Source organism: Xylaria bambusicola (genome assembly GCF_022495145.1).
Source record: "Xylaria bambusicola strain CBS 139988 unplaced genomic scaffold F5B22scaffold_19, whole genome shotgun sequence".
NCBI classification, from domain to species: Eukaryota; Fungi; Ascomycota; class Sordariomycetes; order Xylariales; family Xylariaceae; genus Xylaria; species Xylaria bambusicola.
The window spans coordinates 297,084-314,141 of record NW_025953572.1 but is presented as its reverse complement, the minus strand read 5'-3'; the positions used below and the strand labels follow the sequence as shown (position 1 = coordinate 314,141).

General features: G+C 49.1%; 6 protein-coding genes across 6 annotated transcripts; 5 read left to right on the top strand and 1 right to left on the bottom strand.

Annotated features, from left to right (window-relative positions):
• Positions 1-1,197: 1,197 nt before the first annotated feature.
• F5B22DRAFT_646321 (uncharacterized protein) lies at positions 1,198-1,698 on the top strand (the record flags this gene model as incomplete). The annotated part of the gene is made up of 2 exons (XM_047978716.1): positions 1,198-1,623; positions 1,681-1,698. The coding sequence occupies 2 exons, from the start codon at positions 1,198-1,200 to the stop codon at positions 1,696-1,698; spliced, it is 444 nt and encodes a 147-aa protein (XP_047831078.1).
• A 406-nt stretch (positions 1,699-2,104) lies between these two features.
• On the top strand, positions 2,105-3,591 carry F5B22DRAFT_139605 (uncharacterized protein). Its single transcript, XM_047969037.1, has 2 exons — positions 2,105-2,144; positions 2,199-3,591. The coding sequence occupies exon 2, from the start codon at positions 2,460-2,462 to the stop codon at positions 3,222-3,224; it is 765 nt and encodes a 254-aa protein (XP_047831077.1). The 5' UTR covers positions 2,105-2,144; positions 2,199-2,459; the 3' UTR covers positions 3,225-3,591.
• An 860-nt stretch (positions 3,592-4,451) lies between these two features.
• Positions 4,452-6,151, bottom strand: F5B22DRAFT_139518 (DASH complex subunit Spc34). Its single transcript, XM_047969036.1, has 2 exons — positions 5,496-6,151; positions 4,452-5,435 (listed from the first exon to the last, which is right to left on the bottom strand). Exons 1-2 carry the CDS (start codon positions 5,558-5,560, stop codon positions 4,742-4,744), a joined length of 759 nt encoding a protein of 252 aa, XP_047831076.1. The 5' UTR covers positions 5,561-6,151; the 3' UTR covers positions 4,452-4,741.
• Positions 6,152-8,243: 2,092 nt separating this feature from the next.
• F5B22DRAFT_139500 (uncharacterized protein) lies at positions 8,244-9,545 on the top strand. The gene has a single exon (XM_047969035.1). The coding sequence runs from the start codon at positions 8,457-8,459 to the stop codon at positions 9,420-9,422; it is 966 nt and encodes a 321-aa protein (XP_047831075.1). The 5' UTR covers positions 8,244-8,456; the 3' UTR covers positions 9,423-9,545.
• An 820-nt stretch (positions 9,546-10,365) lies between these two features.
• On the top strand, positions 10,366-13,260 carry F5B22DRAFT_605718 (uncharacterized protein). The gene is made up of 2 exons (XM_047974873.1): positions 10,366-12,432; positions 12,529-13,260. Exons 1-2 carry the CDS (start codon positions 10,615-10,617, stop codon positions 12,784-12,786), a joined length of 2,076 nt encoding a protein of 691 aa, XP_047831074.1. The 5' UTR covers positions 10,366-10,614; the 3' UTR covers positions 12,787-13,260.
• A 993-nt stretch (positions 13,261-14,253) lies between these two features.
• F5B22DRAFT_605714 (putative proteasome regulatory particle subunit) lies at positions 14,254-17,033 on the top strand. The gene is made up of 4 exons (XM_047974872.1): positions 14,254-14,516; positions 14,599-15,088; positions 15,162-16,486; positions 16,559-17,033. The coding sequence occupies exons 2-4, from the start codon at positions 14,803-14,805 to the stop codon at positions 16,700-16,702; spliced, it is 1,755 nt and encodes a 584-aa protein (XP_047831073.1). The 5' UTR covers positions 14,254-14,516; positions 14,599-14,802; the 3' UTR covers positions 16,703-17,033.
• The last annotated feature ends 25 nt before the right edge of the window (positions 17,034-17,058 follow it).

The following is a 17,058-nucleotide window of genomic DNA, read 5'->3' as shown; positions in this document are numbered from 1 at the left end:
GCTAACCATTTCGTGAAAAGGTGTCAAGATGGTATATTCAGCGCCTCTGTGCTCATTAAGAGCTAGGGCTGTACAGTTAACTGTCAAAGTTCCAAATCAGCCGACAACTGCGCAGGGAGTGAAGGACGCCTGTGCCGCCATTGGGCTCTATGGGGCATGCTGCATCGACACTGTAAGTCTGGAGCATTTATTGCACCTGATCATTGGTTTTGTAGTAACTTGTTAAAACGTATAGCTATCTCTCCCTTTCGCTCCACCATTTCCGTGCCAGCCCATTGCCTAGTTAGCCGTAGCCAGTTCTGGCTTATTCTCAAGTGGAATGCACGCTTAAAGCCCCAGGTACTGCATAGCATTTTTCCAAATAACGACATATGTTCTTGTGACTTGAAACGATGTTACGATGATTACTGTATCGATTTGAGATGTGGGAATCCACGTGATGGCGGGAGAATAACGATTATCCAAAAGAGGACTTGAAATGGGGAAATCGTCCCTCTTCTAATTCTGAATAGCAATATTGTCTCGCTACGGGTATAACAAGGGCAGGATTGCTGGGCTTGGAATCTAGGCAATTCAGATTATAATGAACTAGGGCTGCATAAGTCCTTGACTAACCAACTCCTTCTCGGCTGTTGGTAGCTTGACTTGACTCTATATACAATTGGTCTGCCAGCCCAGACCGCCTAGGCCTCTGGGATCTATTTCACGGAACGAAGTCTGTATAACCTTACTTTCTAATATGGCTCAATATTGCCTGCATGTCTTGAGAGATCATGAACAGCCTGCAATGGTCCTTCGTACGGCCGAAGTGCAAGGCGAACTGCATATTCAGCTGGCACAGAGGCTACACGTGTAACAATTGGCTCAGTGGTTTACTGGTAGGACGCCGTCACATGCATCCACTTAGTGTAGCTCTGATTATAACAAGGACTTCAAAAAATGGTGTTATTGTGACCGTCTTTTTGTTCTGAAACACAAACGTCCTTGATGGAGTTTCGGCACGAAGAAAGATGATACCGGAAACAATGAATTCTGCGGATAAAGCGCGGTTATAACAATAAAATTGTTCACTTTGGCAATGAGATAAATATGCGTGTCTATATCTATATGCATCTAATTTAGATGCTCAACTTAATCATACCAAAGCTCAACGCCAGTAATACCAAGGAAAATTGCCTGAATTGCAACACGCTGAAGATGGACTCGCAAAATCAAAGCCAAGAACCTAACTCCCAGGGTCATACTGGACTCGAACAGTTACAGGAGTTTGTGGCCCTTTGCGATACACAGCCCATCCTTATGGATCATCCCCATTTTACGCCTCAGTCCACTGATACTAATTTTAATAGTATAGGTGAAGAGAAACAAAGCGCGGATAAATCCCCCCTGAAAAATGCTGATTCAGTCAAAGCTCCGACAGTCCAGTGCTCCGAAGCATCAACTCTCAATAGACTATGGGAAGAGCCCGGAGTAGATCTGAGAGAAATAACAGTCACGGCAGAGGAGCGGGAGCTATACTCTGTAAACAGAGACGGTCTCGCTAGCATGGCTACTGGTCCTACTTGCTCTGTCTGTGAGGAACCCTTGAACTTTGAGTCGTTGTGTCAGGGTCTGACTTGCAATGTATGTGGGTTCATATAATAGTCTCAGGAGTGTTTCTAAAAGTATTAATTCATGTAGGGTTGCGTAAGGCCATAGATTAGACAAGATCACAAGTATCTCACTGAATATACCTATTGCACCAGCTGTATCAGTTTTCAAAATATCATACTTTTATGTTCAGGAATTAAGATCCCCTGTTAAGTATTGGGCAGTTAAGCCACAGCTAGGATCTGGCTTGTGTTCTTTATTGTGTGATTAAAAAGTAGTTAACAATGTTTTTATGGAGGGGAGCTTTTGCTGCTCAGTGTATGGCGACTGTGTTGGGGGGTCACACCAGTGTGATCAGGTACCTAGGTATATAAAGATCTTGTATAGAAACCATCATTATTTGTTCCAATAGCCCAAACTGCTTTTAAATTGCATAGATTAAAGTAGTTAAGGATAATCATTCTACAGGTAGGTACCCATGCTAGAAGATCTAGATTATCAGATCGAGGTGATACCTGGTACTAATTTTAGAAGACTTTCAGGGGTCTGCTCAGGTACTTAGCCCCTCTCCCCCCTCCCAAAAACATTACTAATTCCTGATTTGCCAGTGCACGAATCGAGAGACGCGATCACACATCGCCAAGTTGAAGTTTCGGGGGCTGCACCAACACATTGCTTCCTGCGCTGCAGGCTCAGAGCTAGACACAGATAGTCCGGCTCCTGGTTGCTGAGTAGGATTGTCAGTGAGCGAGTGAAGATGGTCTCTCCTTCATAGCACTATCCCATCCCACGTCTTCATCCCCTCGAGTCTGGTTCGGTCATCATTCCCCCATTTTGGTCTCTTCGACTAGCCCGGACATTAACTCAAGATGTTGCGCCAGCTCCGAGCGTGGTATCGCAACCCATCTCGCAGCCTCACTTCAATCATGTCCAGCCTCATGAGATCGCCAAAGCCGCAACAGCGACTCTCATGGCAACGGCACTTCTTCTCACAGCCCAGGATACCGCGCCATAACCCACGGACCAATCAACATCGCTATCATGGAAGCAAGCCAAAGCAACTGCATGCTCGCGTTTTTAGCACCTACTGCACTATCTATGTGTCTATTATGGCTCTGGTAATTGACGACCGGTTGGACTGGAGGCAGAGGCGGGGCATTGGCATCCATGTAATCCAGGACGTCATAGGGGAGGAAGACCCGGAAGAAATGAGGCGCAAGTTTTATGAGCTGGGGCTCACAGTATTCCACTCATTTGTTAAGTCAGATATCTCGGAATATTTGGACATTGGGTTCGGAAATAATTCAGCGGCCTCTGCCAAGCTTTATTCAGCTCCCGACCCCGAAGTTGAAGGAGGCACGTTCCTGCTTTATCTCGTCGCGCTTGATAGCTCATCAGAGCATACTCACATTGTTGAGAGCGGCAATCGGGTTACGGATATTGCAGAAGACTTGATACCCAATGTCGAGAAAGTAGCGAGCGTGCTCGCAGAGTCTGGAAGAGTACGAGGGGCTATGGTCTTGTTAGAGGAGGATGGCAGCTGGAAGAGTATATACTGGGACGGTAAGAGGTGGATAAACGTTGTTTTTCTTGAGTGGCAGACTCCAGAATCAATGGCATTTATATGGGAATAAGCCCTCTTGATGATTCGCAGATCCTGGCCACGGGCATTGTACGAAACGCACAGAAGGATGGTGACGTCTCCAGAGACATCGGTAGCCATGAAGGACGACGATTTTTGTTGGAAAGGGTGTTGGGGGATTCGAGCAGTTGGTTGACTTGGTTCACATTAATCGTGTACTGGGATGCAAATCAAAATCTGGAGGCTTGCGAAAACAGACACTTATGTATTGATCCTGGTGATCATTATTCCCTATAGGCAATGTGCACACAGCTAATGTTGTGTAATATTGCCATATATAATAAAGGCTAATGGAAGAGTGTGTTGCTTTATCATAACTCTCAGATTACTGCTCTAAACTCAACTAACCACAGTCAAAGTACTAGCCAACACATATCGCAAGAAACAAACTTAATCAAGCTCAAACTGATCTCGAGAATGTCTGCCTAGGTAGCCAGCTACTCACCCAGACTGACAAAACAAGAAATGACGTCATCTTAGTCACATCATGCCTTCAAGCCCCGCGCAGCACTCCCTTCAAACAGTTGCCTGAAGGCACATCTACTTAAAGCCGTGAACCCCTGATCTCAGATGCATGCTCAGAGAGTTATCAGGAACATACACACTCAAGCTGCCAATATCACTAGTCAACACCGCGGCAAAAAGACCAAAGCTCCATTAAAGATTCTTACTATAGCATTCAATATGAGCAGTGCTACAGCAGAGCAAGGCCAGAATGCCGCAAAGGAGGTAGAGCAGTCGACAGCCGAGACAATATCTGCAAGTGACACTTCCAAAACTGAAAATAACACGGATTCCGGTGCCTCGCGAGAACAAGTACAGCAGACCGGGCCGGGACCGAAAGTACTCCGCTCTCACTTCCGAGGCATGCCGAGGCAGTGGGAGAAGAACCAGCGTAAGCGATACATCTATTTCAAGAATTGCGGTTGAGATGAAACCTTTCCATCTTCCCTTCTCTATTTCTCTGTCTCTTTTCCGTGGACGGTTGGAACATTTATACTCACTGACTGTTGCATAGCTCCCAAGAGAGAGGATGAATGAAGACAGTGTTCTTGTAGAGCTTGATGCTCCTTGCAAAACGAGGGATATCTATGTCAGAAGGGTAGGGCTCCGGATTGTCTTCAAAGGTGATTTTATCATACACCCACAAGGCACTCTATTCTATGAACAGGCAGTGAATAGGAGATAATCACGTCCTACTACAATCGTCGTTTCTCATAGCAGTTGATCCGTTTGATGGAGCGTCTATAACCGATATTTCAGATATTTGGTACGCGGAAATACTGCTTGACGGTACAGATGCGACCGGAGGTATTCATAACCCTGGTTTATACATAGCGGAGCATATTTTCTAGTCATGTAATTCGATCCAAGCTCAGTCTTCATACTGGCCATATATTTCACACTTCTGAGTTTCCGTCCTACAATTGTGTCTAGCAGAGTGAATATAATCGACTCGTGATAGTAAACGCCATTCTTTACAAGGGGGGTATCATAAAATCAATCGTCTCACATATTCAATAAAGCTCCCAGGTCCTTGTCCATACCGCGCAACCTCTCCTGGAGCTCCCTTTTCTTCTTTTCTAATTCGCGGACTTCAGCCTCTGTCATCTTCAGCTCTTCCTCCGTGACGATCTCGTCACTTCCACCACCGCCACTACCTTCCATCTCCTCATCTTCATCTTCGTCCATCCAGTGATCTTTGTGCATCTGCCTCAGCGCCTCTGCCTGCTCATCGACCTTGGCCTCGTAGTAAGCCAGCGTGTTCTGGCTGTGGGCGTATTTGGTGCGCTGCGCCGCTATCCGGTCCAAGGCGCCGGGGAGGGGGTATACGCCGCAGAGTTTCTCGGCGCCTTTGAGTAGCATCTCGACGTCGACGGCGTCTTTGCCGCCGCGCCGCTCGCTTCGTCGGATTTGCTCGTGGAGATCGCCTCCTAGGACTGCTGCGACGGCTGTGTTGCGCCGGGGAGCTGCGCCTGCTCGGCTCGTGCTTGCCGAGGTGGTGACCTCGCCGGATGCGACATTGAACACGGTTTGTCTACGCGAGGACGGCTTCGGGTTCTCGTGGGGCTGGGTCGTTACTGGAGGTGGCGGGGGCGGGACAGAGAACAAGGCGCGTTCGTGGGATTCGGTGTCGCGGATCAGAGACGTGATGTCGGGGTTGGAGAGAAGGGCATTGGTAAAGATCCTGGGCGGCGGGAATCTGAAACGAATTGTTTAGACTATCTTCAAATGTTGATGGAACTCTCGGGGCATCACGCACGGGAGACTGTCAATGCCTTGGCATGATATCGCAATCTGCTCAAAGTGTGCTGATAGTAGAGACATGGTGGATGGGAAGCGCTATGACCCGTGTGCAGGAGAGGCGCAAGTGTGCAATCCGCAGCCGAGGGTCGCGGATCTGGGTCCTCGGTCCTCGGTCCTCACTAACCTTAGCAGCTAGCTAAGTGAAGTTTTGGTAAGTAGATAGATGATATGTTGATAAAAGTTGGGAAATGGTTATATCGACTTGTGACGACGTCTTGTTGTTGATGCTTGGTACAGTCGCCAAGCCCAGCATACGGCAACCAAGCTTTACTTCACTGTTGCGTTGTGATAGAACCCCTCGGTGGGGTAACCCGCCCATACCTACAGTAGACAGCAACCCCTGTAACTCAGGCGAGCCCAGGGTCTTGGGACAGTGGAAGCCACAATGTGCCGCTTACCTATGGCTTTTAATCATCTTCAAAGCACGACTCTTAAGTTAGGTAATAAGAGATAGCATATACTTCTCACTTTTCTCTGGCCGCAGTGCCTTTTGGCAAGTTGGTAGTTGCCTCGGTGAGCAGGTGTCTCAGAATGTACGATATAGTGCTCCTACAAGTGAGCACTATCCGCAGGTTTCTTGATGCGGCTAGGCGTTCTATTAACCGAAGTCAGTTGTTCATGCTTTCCTGATAAGCATTCTTCCCGTTCTTATACCTATAACTCTAACATCTACGACTTGTGTTTTGCGGCTCTACATAGATCAATTGCCTCGGCTTTGTCAATCTAACCCATCTACACACCAAGTAACGTCACGTAAGTAATATCTCTCGCGAAGATCTAATCTAACGATCTCCGTTCCGATGTAATCAACGCAGGAGTCTGTACAGTACATTCAGATATATTCCAATATAGCCCTGGCAACGATCGATCAGTTAGTGGGGGATCTTTAGTCCCGTCTTCCCGGCTTTGGCTTGCCCACTTGGGCAGGTCATAGCCTGAGGTGCCATGCTATCTACCACACTAATACTCAATTACTTTATATACATTACTAATGAGGTATTCCGAATATATGGGCTCATCCGTTGCCAAAAAGAATGTATGAGTATGATGTGCCTGTGAACAGCCGCAACCTTTAGCACATCTACCATATTAACCCGATAGCAACACCAGAGGACAGAGGGGAGGGGGAAAATTCAATTGCCCAGAGGAATTGAGGTGGGTTTTTCCTTTTCGGTATATACCACGATCTCCACTGGCCAGTGCTGTCCGTTCTGTCCGTTCTGTCCGTTGCGTTCTCGAAAAGTTTCGATACGGGAACCTGGACTCGGATCCAATCGTGAGCTCTTAGTTGGTCTTGGCCAAGAAACCCATCCTCCACCCATCCTCCACCGCATCCAACAACTCTTTCCTTTCTCTCTATCCTGCAGGACGGGTCCTTCGATCACTGGTCATCAGGCATGAAGACTGCCGCTATGCCTCAGTAATTCCTGATGTCTTTGGTCGGCCTTGATTGACACCCGTCAACATTAGCTCCATGCTCTTAGAGTAGCTGTCTCGTCAAGTAGATAGCAGCGTTAAATAGTACAGCATGCAATGCAAGCGCCTGAAATACCTAGCAAGCCTCATGGCGACGAATCCTCGTCCGGGGCCGTCTCAGGTTTTCCCTCTTATTAAATAAACAGGGGCTCTGGACACGGACAGCTCATGCATCCAAATCTGGTCTGTTGTTGACTTCCCACCGCCCCAATTGCAGTTGGTACCTATCTCAGAAGAGTCATCACCATCTCTTTGACCGATTCTCGACATGCCTCGTGCTATCCATTGCCCCTGCTTACCTTGCCCGGTGTTACTGTGAAGAATAGTATGGCCTAGCTCTAGAGGAACCAGGGAGGACCTGGGAATCCAGGGAGTATTGCTGCCCAAGCCCGCATCAACACGGCGAGATCCTCCGACATAGGCTGTACTATGTATGTAGATGAGGTCGACCCAGCCCGCCGCCTCCTCTTTTCAGCGTCTGTTACCTATACATACCATACATACCTACATTAACGCCGCATCCAAGTTGGCTCCGCAGTGCACAAATCCTTTTTTATTATTATTTTTTATATCGCTCACCATCTGTCTGTGTGATAAAGCAGGCCGATATTGGCTGGCGTCTATCAGTCCATTCTGCTGCTGGGCCCGCCCCCAACCCATCCAGGCCCCTGGCATTTGGACGCATGAGATTCGTTCCTGTGAGCTCAACCGGCAGAAATACTGGACCAGCCCGTGTCCGTTTCCGTCCTGTTGAATTTTTTTTTCTTCTCCTCGATTGTTGAAACGTGCAGCCAGCGCATTGCGCCAGCGTATTGCGCCAGCGCTGTTCTTGCCCCTCCTGCTCTGCCTTTGCTCGTGCCACCCCGTCGGAAGGTATAAAAGCCAGCGACCCGACTGGATTCGTGTGTCCGACTGATCAATCCCATTGAGATTATCTCGTCTCTCTCTTCCGCGTGCTGAACCGCTGCTGTTATACACGACTATCGGCCTACGGTGTTCGCTAAAGGCTGACATTGCTAGCTGAACATACGCATACCTACGTTTTGGTTAGTGGTGCAGTGCCAATTTGCTCCCTCTAGGGTCTAGTAGGGTCGGTCTGCCTGTCTGTCTGCCTTTCACGCCACCCGCAAATCGGTTCCGGTTCCCTTTTCTTCGCCGAAGAAACTGTGCAGCCGCGCCCGGTCTGCATCAAACTCTGCTCTCCAAGATTATCATGACAAGCTATCGGACTCTTTTAACTTCTCCACGTTGGAGGTTCCTGCTCTGGGGCTTCACACCTTAATCATTCACTTATCACTCTCCGTCCCACGCACCCGACTTTTTATCTCCCCGCGATTTCTACCCCACACTGTCAGACCCGGCTGGATTGGTAGATAAGACTACAAGCGACTTGACTCGCTCCAGCGGGAGCTATCCCACGACCCAAGACACAAAGTCTACTATGCGGCCCAGAACGCCTGCTTTAAACGTCGGCCACACTGTGGCCGGCGGTAAGCCGACTTCACCGCCCGAGACACCAACGAGAACATCGCCCATGCAAAATCGACCCTTGTCGTCCGGCGCTAAATCGTCGTCACAGGCGAAAGCGCACCATTACAAAGGTCCAGGGCCCAACATTCGGCCCTTGGGTGGGAATAAATTTAGCTACACTCGAGATCCACGTGCTGAGGAGATCTCTCCACGGTCTTCGCACTCTAGTGACGATGAATCTGAGTCGTCAGCAAGCATACCCGAGTCCCTATTGTCGGGTAGGCATGGTTTCCACAAGCGCCATGGCTTTCAGTTCACTACTGCAGCGGCCGCCATTGCTGCTATAAGCGGTGGCGCAACTATCCGCATCGAGGAGGCTGGCTTCGCGGTCGAGGACCTGAGTGACTACTCCCTCGATAGTGACGAAGAGATAGATCTAGACGTAATTCGACCGTATGCCATTGAATATGGTGGAGAATCTGAACGCAGCCGATCGGCATCCCGGGCGGCACATGAATTAGATCCTGCCCTCACAGCTGGGGTTAGGCATTTAAGTACTTTCGACTCAGACAGTGAGGAGCTAGATCCGGACGATGAGTTCCAAATGCAACTGAGACTAGATCGTCAGGCACGGCGTATACGTCGAATGAAGTCCGGCAGCATTAGCAAACGCACAATTAGCGAGCGAGACAGCGATTCCGATCGGGAAGATATCCTGCCCTGGGTCGATGCGAATGATCCCGGCCCCGGTCCTGTCTATCGGCGGGTCCGACGAAAAGGAGAAAACCGCACCAGTATTCATTTTTCCGGTCCTCTACCAGAGAGGATTGAAGAGCTCAAGGAGCCTAATAGCGATGACGAAGTCATTATCGATGATGCTGAGCTCTTCGCTCGCGAGTTGCCATACTTCTCTTTCATGGAAGTTGATTATGCTTGAGAGGCCCCATAGAGCAATAATAGGAGCAATTAGCGACTTAAAATTAGCTGCTGTTCCGCAGTGCCTATTTTGATGAAGCTATCAGTTCCGCTATTGGATCTGGGGTTCGAGCATATGATTACCTATTCAGCTCTCAACTGTCCCCTGCTTTCTCTATATCTCTCGTACCCCTCTGTTCTCCGCATACGAATTATAACATCCTAAATTCGTGCACCCCTCGGGCGATTCAGGGAGCTGTCGAACAGTTACCAGGGAAAGGGTTGGAACTGGATCTGCCAGATATAAAGGAAATGGCTTACATAGAGTGATGGCCTCACTGGCCAGGGGATTGTAACACAGACCATGGGGATATATCCACTCCTCTTATCGATGAGCGAGCTGGACTCTGCATACCAGGCAGTCATTCTTATTTTCGATGTTGTTCGATATACCTCATAGACTAGTGTTCGGCCACACGCAGGCTGGACTCCATTCACGATGATGACGACGATGATGATCATAATGTTTATGATGGCCTATCAATAGTGGCATGGCGTGGGGGGGTTGTTTAGTGCTATTTTGTGCATTGAATACGTTAGATTTGGAGATAACTAGCAACAAAGATATTCTGGTATCCAATATACTTAATAGTATTGTGGAACTTCTACATTGAGGTCTATACCGGTAGTCTTTGATCTCAATCAATGCTCCTTCAAGCACCTAGTATCAATAGTCCCTGCCTAACTGTCTATGTCTAGACGTTCACCACCAGTGTAAAAGGTCTTGAATATCTGAAAAACAGCACAATTTAGCAAGACATGCTTTACATGCTAAGGATAAGATAAAGAATCTTACCTAGGTAAGAGGATAAGGACTGTGCCACATGTCTAGGTACTCACTTAGGTAATGGAGAGAATGCGTAAGCCACAGCCCCACACAAACCTCGCAGGTCAGTGATCGGTACCTATAGTTCCAGTCGCGCGTCTACCACACTTCACTTCACGTTTAATAAATGACACTCCAAACGTCAAGGACCATCAACACAAGAGCGTCTAGTGTCGGCGCACGCAGCTGAGAGCCCATCCCGTCAGATCTGGTAGCGACTTCAAAATAGACCTACGTATCTCGAACTATCCTTTCTCTCCAGTCTCACTGGGTGTCAACTGCCACTGATCTTACACCTGTATTCCTCAGCATCAGTTCGTGTGCCGAAATGAACTCGCAACAGCCAAACCAGCCCCCTCAGGGGCAACAGCCCGGCTTACGGCTTCTCCGCCCTGAAAATATGAGAACAATACAGTATCTGAACCCACAAGAGAGACAACGATACGAGGAAGGTCTTCAAACACTCTGGGCTAGGATCGAGCAGAACCCTCCAGAGTCGGCTGAGTACCAACAAGCCAAGCAGAAGATTTCAGAGTTCTCCCGAATGGTCATGAACAAGATCAAGGCTCTTCACAGCCGCGGTCAAGCCAATGCGCAAGGCCAGGCCAATATGGTGGGGTCCCAACAGACCAGTCAGCAGGCTCAAGCTCAAGCTCAAGTCCAAGCCCAGGTTCAAGCTCAAGCTCAAGCGCAGGCGCAGGCTCAAACTCAAGCACAACAAACTCAAGTTCCGGTTCCAGTTCCCACAGTCGGGGTTACTCAGAGGCCAGCGGTTCCCCCAAATCGTCCTCAACCCACCCCGAATCCCGCAGCTGCCACAGCAAATTTGGCATCCAACAATGTCCCCATTACGAATCCCGGGCAAGTGCCGAAGCATATCATGGATCACTGTAACAAGCTTCCATGGTCACACTTCCCTATACCACCCCAGATCCCACCCGAGCAAGGTCAGAAATTTCTGACTGACACTAAGACCAAGTACGTGAAATTCCTGTGGCACATGGACGTTACCAGAAATAGAGTTGCCAAGGTTGAAGCCGCTATCAAGGATCGACATGAGAAAGGGATCCCTATAGCTCCCGAAGAATTGAAACGGCTCCAAGAACAAATGGCTCAAGATAAGAAAATACACGCCGAGGCCGACGCGTATGTGAAGAATATCAGAAACCAGTTCACCGGAGCCCAACTAGCTGGGCAGGCCAACAACACTCAGGCACAAAGCACTGCTCAACCAGGACGGCCTCAACCGATGCAACCAGGAAGTTCTACTGGAGTAACATCAACACATCCAATGCAAGTTCCGACGGCTTCAATCAATGCGGCCATGGACGCAGCGAGAACAACTCAGATTGCCGCAGCAAACAGAGATCGATTCGGTTCAGCGGCAGGAGCACAGCAACCACAGCAACCACAGCAAGGACAGTCCCAAGCACCACCATCCACCCAACCGCAAGTCCAAACCCCAATAACCCCCTCTACAGCTGTGCCCGGGCAACCATCGCACGCTGCACCGGTGCCACCCCCAACACAGGTCAAAGTCGAGCCTGGTACCAATGTACAACACCCACCACCCGTCAATACGGCTCTTGCTACTGCTTCTGCTTCACATATACAATCTGCGGGCACTCCAACACAAACACCAACTCGAGTCCAAACACCTCAATCTGCTCAACAAGCTGCCGGTGCAAACGTTCGGCCACTCACCCACGCAGCTGCAGTGAACCGAGCGAACTCCTCAACCAACGTTACTGGGCAGCCAAGCAGTGCTTCAGGTACCATGACAAACACCCCCAATATGACTGGAATGGCGTCGCAACCAGGCCATAGCCATGCGCATCCGCAGCCGACGCCCACCTTGGCGGCTAAGATGCCCATTCCCAAAACATTGCCTGAGAAAGCAATAGCACCACCACAACCTGTCACCCTCGGTGGAGGAAACACCCCGGGTCGACCTACCTACGGTGGAGGCAACGGTGCTGGCGGGGTCATTAACCAGCCTGTCATCGCGAAAATGCCCATCCCTCAATTCGATGCTGAAGGCGACCATGTTTTATCCAAGAAAAAGCTTGATGAGCTTGTCCGCCAAGTCTGTGGTGGCGGTTCCCCCGGAGCCGATGGAAAGTATCTCACACCTGATGTTGAAGAGGTAAGGACCCCCCCCGGCCTCTCTCTCTGTAATGAAACATCATGTTTATGCTCATACCACACTCACGTTCACTATAACTCACGATACCGTATTTAGGCCGTTCTTAGCGTAGCCGACACCTTTGTAGATGACGTGTTACACATGGCCTGCCGACTGGCCAAGGAGCGTGGCAGCAAGGTTTTGGAGATTCGTGACATTCAGTTAGTCCTTGAGCGCGTGTACAATATCCGCATCCCGGGTTACACTTCCGACGAGCTCCGCACCGTTCGCAAGGTGCAACCATCTCCCAATTGGATCGCCAAGATGAGCGCTATTCAGGCAGCCAAGGTCACATCTGGAAAGGACGACAAGTAGGACCAGGCTCTTCCAACCGGTGTGAACGATAGCAAGAGAAAGCGACATCGATCATCAGTTTCTAATTCTAAAGCACAACGCGGTACGGACAATGCTGTATCTGCCATTGCCTCTGATCCCAGCGGTCGTGCACATTAAACTCTTGGATCCACTAGGAAATCGCAGGCACGATAAGTTGCGAAAAACTAGAGAGATGCCGTCACGGACAGCAACCTAATCATCAGCAAACTCAGCTAGGATGAGAAGAGGATTGCAATAAGACGTGGTTTGTTTCTATTTCTCGTTTTTCTCCGTCCGCATCATCAGGACGGACTTCAGAGAGGTCGGCGTTTGGCATGTACAGAAGTGAGATCATGGTCTGGGACATAAGGACAACTCGCATTGATGGACAGGTTTCGGTGTTAAGGCGTCTTGATTTGATGATACCAATCCGTAGCTAGACAGGCAGTAATGAAACCCGATCTTACTAGTACCTCAGCAAATGTATCTGTATTACTAAGTGTCAACAGGACTGACGTCGCCATCTTCCATGCACTCGTAGATCTCTAAACCCATTGGCATGCCTAAGCCTTATACTTGGGTTATCTGTTATTATTCGAAACCGCTAGGATCATTAGAAATGCATTCTAAGAAAAATACCTGTGCAAATATTTATGTGCAGCCTCGAAATCTAGAAGGGAATAAATCTAGGTCCAATGCAACCAATAATGGTACACCATGTTCCTTTTCAACTCCGGTAGGCGTAGCATGTACCGACAGTCATCCAAAATTACCTAGCTAAGTGGAGGAGAATGGTAAGGGAGGCAAGACAGGGCAGGCACCAACTCGACAACGTCACCAGAATTGATTACCTATCTACATAGAATGTACCTAGGTACCAAGTACCGATGTACACTCTGCGGTTGTATCTGAGCTCCGGAGAGTACTCTCTGCCTTTCACATTTGCTAAGTTATCTTAACCGATAGGAGCCAAAGATAACTATCATATCACAGTAAATCGGGAGTATTGCAATACAAATAGACTGGGCGGTACGATCATATCTGCTGACCTGCGCAACAAGATATCTACCTGGAATTGTAGGCCCGTAGCAGCCCACCAGAGCTACCCGGTCGGGACGGAGTAAGTAAAGTAGATACAACTACCGATAGAAAAGAGACAGCTGGACACCTATGGAACGTAGAAGGTACATATCTATCTACTAGAGGTACTGTACATGCAACAGACATCCGCACTAAATAAGGTCCCTAAGTAAAGGACCTATCTTTAGGTACCTAGCTAGCGCAAATAGGTAGATTAAATGGATTATTATCGGAAAAGGTACTTCTGCGGGGGATCCAGTACTTATCTACCTCTTTTCCGCCTGTCGCCTGTGGGAAGGCTTTCGACAGCCCTTAGGTAGCTACACGTACTCCGTACCTAGGTCTCTTGCAGCGCGCTTGCATCACCTGGACAAATCGACATCCGTTGTCATCTGTCCGATTGCTAGGCAGTTCGCTGAGCCATCCACTGCCTATCTACGCCTTAGCACGACGACCAGCACATCACCAAGCACGCCAGCAGCACAGTATCTCGACTACCGTCATCATCATCGCCGTCCTCATCAACCCAGCGCCAACTTCTCTTCTTTTTCCTTCTTTTTATCAATCCGCGTCTTCACTGACCTACCTGCATTGTCCACTGCCAAACCACCAGCGATCGCCATTTTCTTTTGGCTGCCTTGTGCCTCGAGGTATTACCCATTACTCCCGCCAGCTTCTCGCCTCTGTCGTATTCTAGATTCATCGTCTAATTTGCTTTTACACAACTATCAGTCATCAATCACCACGCCCGGCCGTCTTCGTCGGCCAGAACGTAGCCCGTGCTGCGGACCATCCTCCACATTGGCAGCTCTTCGTCTCCGGCAAATACCACTACCATCGTGTCAGTACAGCTATCGAGCGAGCCGGACGCTGACTCCTCTTTAATCACCACTTCGCTTCCCTCCCCCTCCGCATTCTTCCCTCTCCACAGCCAATATGCCAGGGAAGACACCTCATTCGAACGGCAAAGAGCCTGTCGAAAACGGTGTTCGAAACAATAATAAGGATGTTGAAATGACCGACGAGAAGTCGTCAGTGAAGGGCAAGGGCAAGAAGAATGTCAAGGAGGGCGAGGATATGACAGTAGTTGTTCCGCTTTCTAAAGCCACAAAGCAATCATCGCAGCCACCTCCTGATAACGAAGGAGACGTAGCCATGGATGACCGGGATAAGGCAGAGGAGCTCGAGGTCAAAATCGACCCCGTCACGCAGACCATCACGGGTACGTCACCCTCTATGCCAGCTCACCCCGAAGCTTGACATGAATTACATGGCTTACATTTCTCCTTTCACAGATATTAAGAGCAATTTCGCCCTTCTCGACCGCGCTGTAGCCTTGTTTGACTCTAGATTCACATTGCGCGCCTTGCGATCCATCTCATCCCTTCGCAAGCGCCTCACTCCCGATATCCTCTCCCAGGTCATCGCCGAGACCTTTCCTCCCACAAGTGCATCAGCTACCGTAGCTCAGCAGCTTCTTGCTGTTATTGGCAAGGGTGATGTGCCTCTGGGACGACAACCTAGCACGGACATGGAATTAGACAACGACCCGAAAGCCGCAAAGAATGGTAGCAAGAAAGAAAACAAAGATGTTATTCCTGAAATCGACATCTTCCTCGCCATTCTCATTCAGGTCTATCTATTTGACTCTAAGCAATTCCAAGCAGGCGCCGAGTTTTCCAAGTCCCTAGCTGATCGTATACACTCTCTTAACCGGCGAACCTTGGATTCGCTATCTGCTAAGGTTTATTTTTATTACTCACTCTGCTGTGAGCAACTTGCTCCTCTTCCCCCATCACCAAGGTCTCCCATCGTCGCGATTAGGCCAACCTTGTTGACTGCACTCCGAACTGCGGTACTACGCAAGGACATCGACACGCAGGCTTCTGTCATTGTCTTGCTGCTTCGAAACCATCTCCTCACTTCCCACATCTCACAAGCCGATCTCCTTGTGTCTCACACCCAGTTCCCAGAGAATGCCGCCAATACCCAGGTTGCACGCTTCTTGTACTACCTTGGTCGTATCCGAGCAATCCAGCTACGGTACACCGAAGCTCACGAGCATTTAACTGCGGCAACGCGCAAATCGCCAGCAAGCAATTGCGCTCTTGGTTTCGCACAAACAGCAACAAAGCTCCTGCTTGTGGTTGAACTTCTTATGGGTGACATTCCCGAGCGTGCTACCTTCCGCGCTTCTAATATGGAGCAAGCGTTGAGGCCGTACTTCCTGCTCGTTCAAGCCGTCCGGGTAGGTAACTTGGAAGATTTTGAAACAGCTATCGCCGATCATGCTAGTACATTCCGCCGCGATGGTACCTATTCTCTTATCCTTCGCCTACGCCAAAACGTCATCAAGACTGGTATTCGCATGATGAGCTTAAGCTACAGTCGAATTTCATTACGAGATATATGCATTCGGCTACACTTAGGCAGTGAAGAGAGTGCTGAATATATAGTTGCCAAAGCGATCCGTGATGGTGTGATTGAGGCCACTCTCGATCGCGAGCATGGTTTCATGAAGAGTAAAGAGGTCGGTGATGTCTACGCTACAAGGGAGCCTGGTGAGGCGTTCCATGATCGTATCAGGGCTTGCCTCGGTCTTCACGATGAAAGTGTTAAGGTATGTGTTGCCGTCTTGTTATATACTTTCTCTTTCTCGTGGGCAACTATTTACTGACCTTTGGCGGTATAGGCTATGCGTTTCCCTATGAACCAACATCGACTTGAGCTAAAGAATGCTCAAGAGGCTCGCGAGCGCGAACGAGAAATGGCCAAAGAGATACAGGACGGTGATTTGGACGAAGACGACCTTGGTGGTGATTTCGAGGGCATGTAAAGTATCAAACCCCGTGTATTATGGATTTGGTGAATTTTCCAATGGCGCTGCCTTCCGTGTGCTCCGGGGCTATTCACTACCTGGGATGTATGGTCGACCCGGAGCTACAGGAGGGACTGCTATAGTTGACGACTGAAATTAAAGGCCAGGCTGTAGACAATCCAAACAGCCACGAACAAACATCATTGGCCACCAGCCTTGTATAGATACTACAATTACTCTTTTATTTTAAAGCAGAGATGGAGTGATGCGCTCACGGATAATCCAGCAACTTTCAACATTCATAGCCCTGCACAAGAGTCATCCATTTCATGCTTATCAATGGTTTCGAGCCTCTTCTGTGACATTTTATATCG

Excerpts from the sequence above, each read along its gene's own strand:
- F5B22DRAFT_139605 (XM_047969037.1), top strand. The coding sequence starts at position 2,460 with ATGTTGCGCCAGCTCCGAGCGTGGTATCGCAACCCATCTCGCAGCCTC.
- F5B22DRAFT_139518 (XM_047969036.1), bottom strand. The coding sequence starts at position 5,560 with ATGTCTCTACTATCAGCACACTTTGAGCAGATTGCGATATCATGCCAA. Across the intron at positions 5,436-5,495 it reads CAAGGCATTGACAGTCTCCC|ATTCCCGCCGCCCAGGATCT; the intron begins GTGCGTGATGCC and ends AATTCGTTTCAG.
- F5B22DRAFT_139500 (XM_047969035.1), top strand. The coding sequence starts at position 8,457 with ATGCGGCCCAGAACGCCTGCTTTAAACGTCGGCCACACTGTGGCCGGC.
- F5B22DRAFT_605718 (XM_047974873.1), top strand. The coding sequence starts at position 10,615 with ATGAACTCGCAACAGCCAAACCAGCCCCCTCAGGGGCAACAGCCCGGC. Across the intron at positions 12,433-12,528 it reads TCACACCTGATGTTGAAGAG|GCCGTTCTTAGCGTAGCCGA; the intron begins GTAAGGACCCCC and ends TACCGTATTTAG.
- F5B22DRAFT_605714 (XM_047974872.1), top strand. The coding sequence starts at position 14,803 with ATGCCAGGGAAGACACCTCATTCGAACGGCAAAGAGCCTGTCGAAAAC. Across the intron at positions 15,089-15,161 it reads CGTCACGCAGACCATCACGG|ATATTAAGAGCAATTTCGCC; the intron begins GTACGTCACCCT and ends CTCCTTTCACAG. Across the intron at positions 16,487-16,558 it reads TTCACGATGAAAGTGTTAAG|GCTATGCGTTTCCCTATGAA; the intron begins GTATGTGTTGCC and ends TTGGCGGTATAG.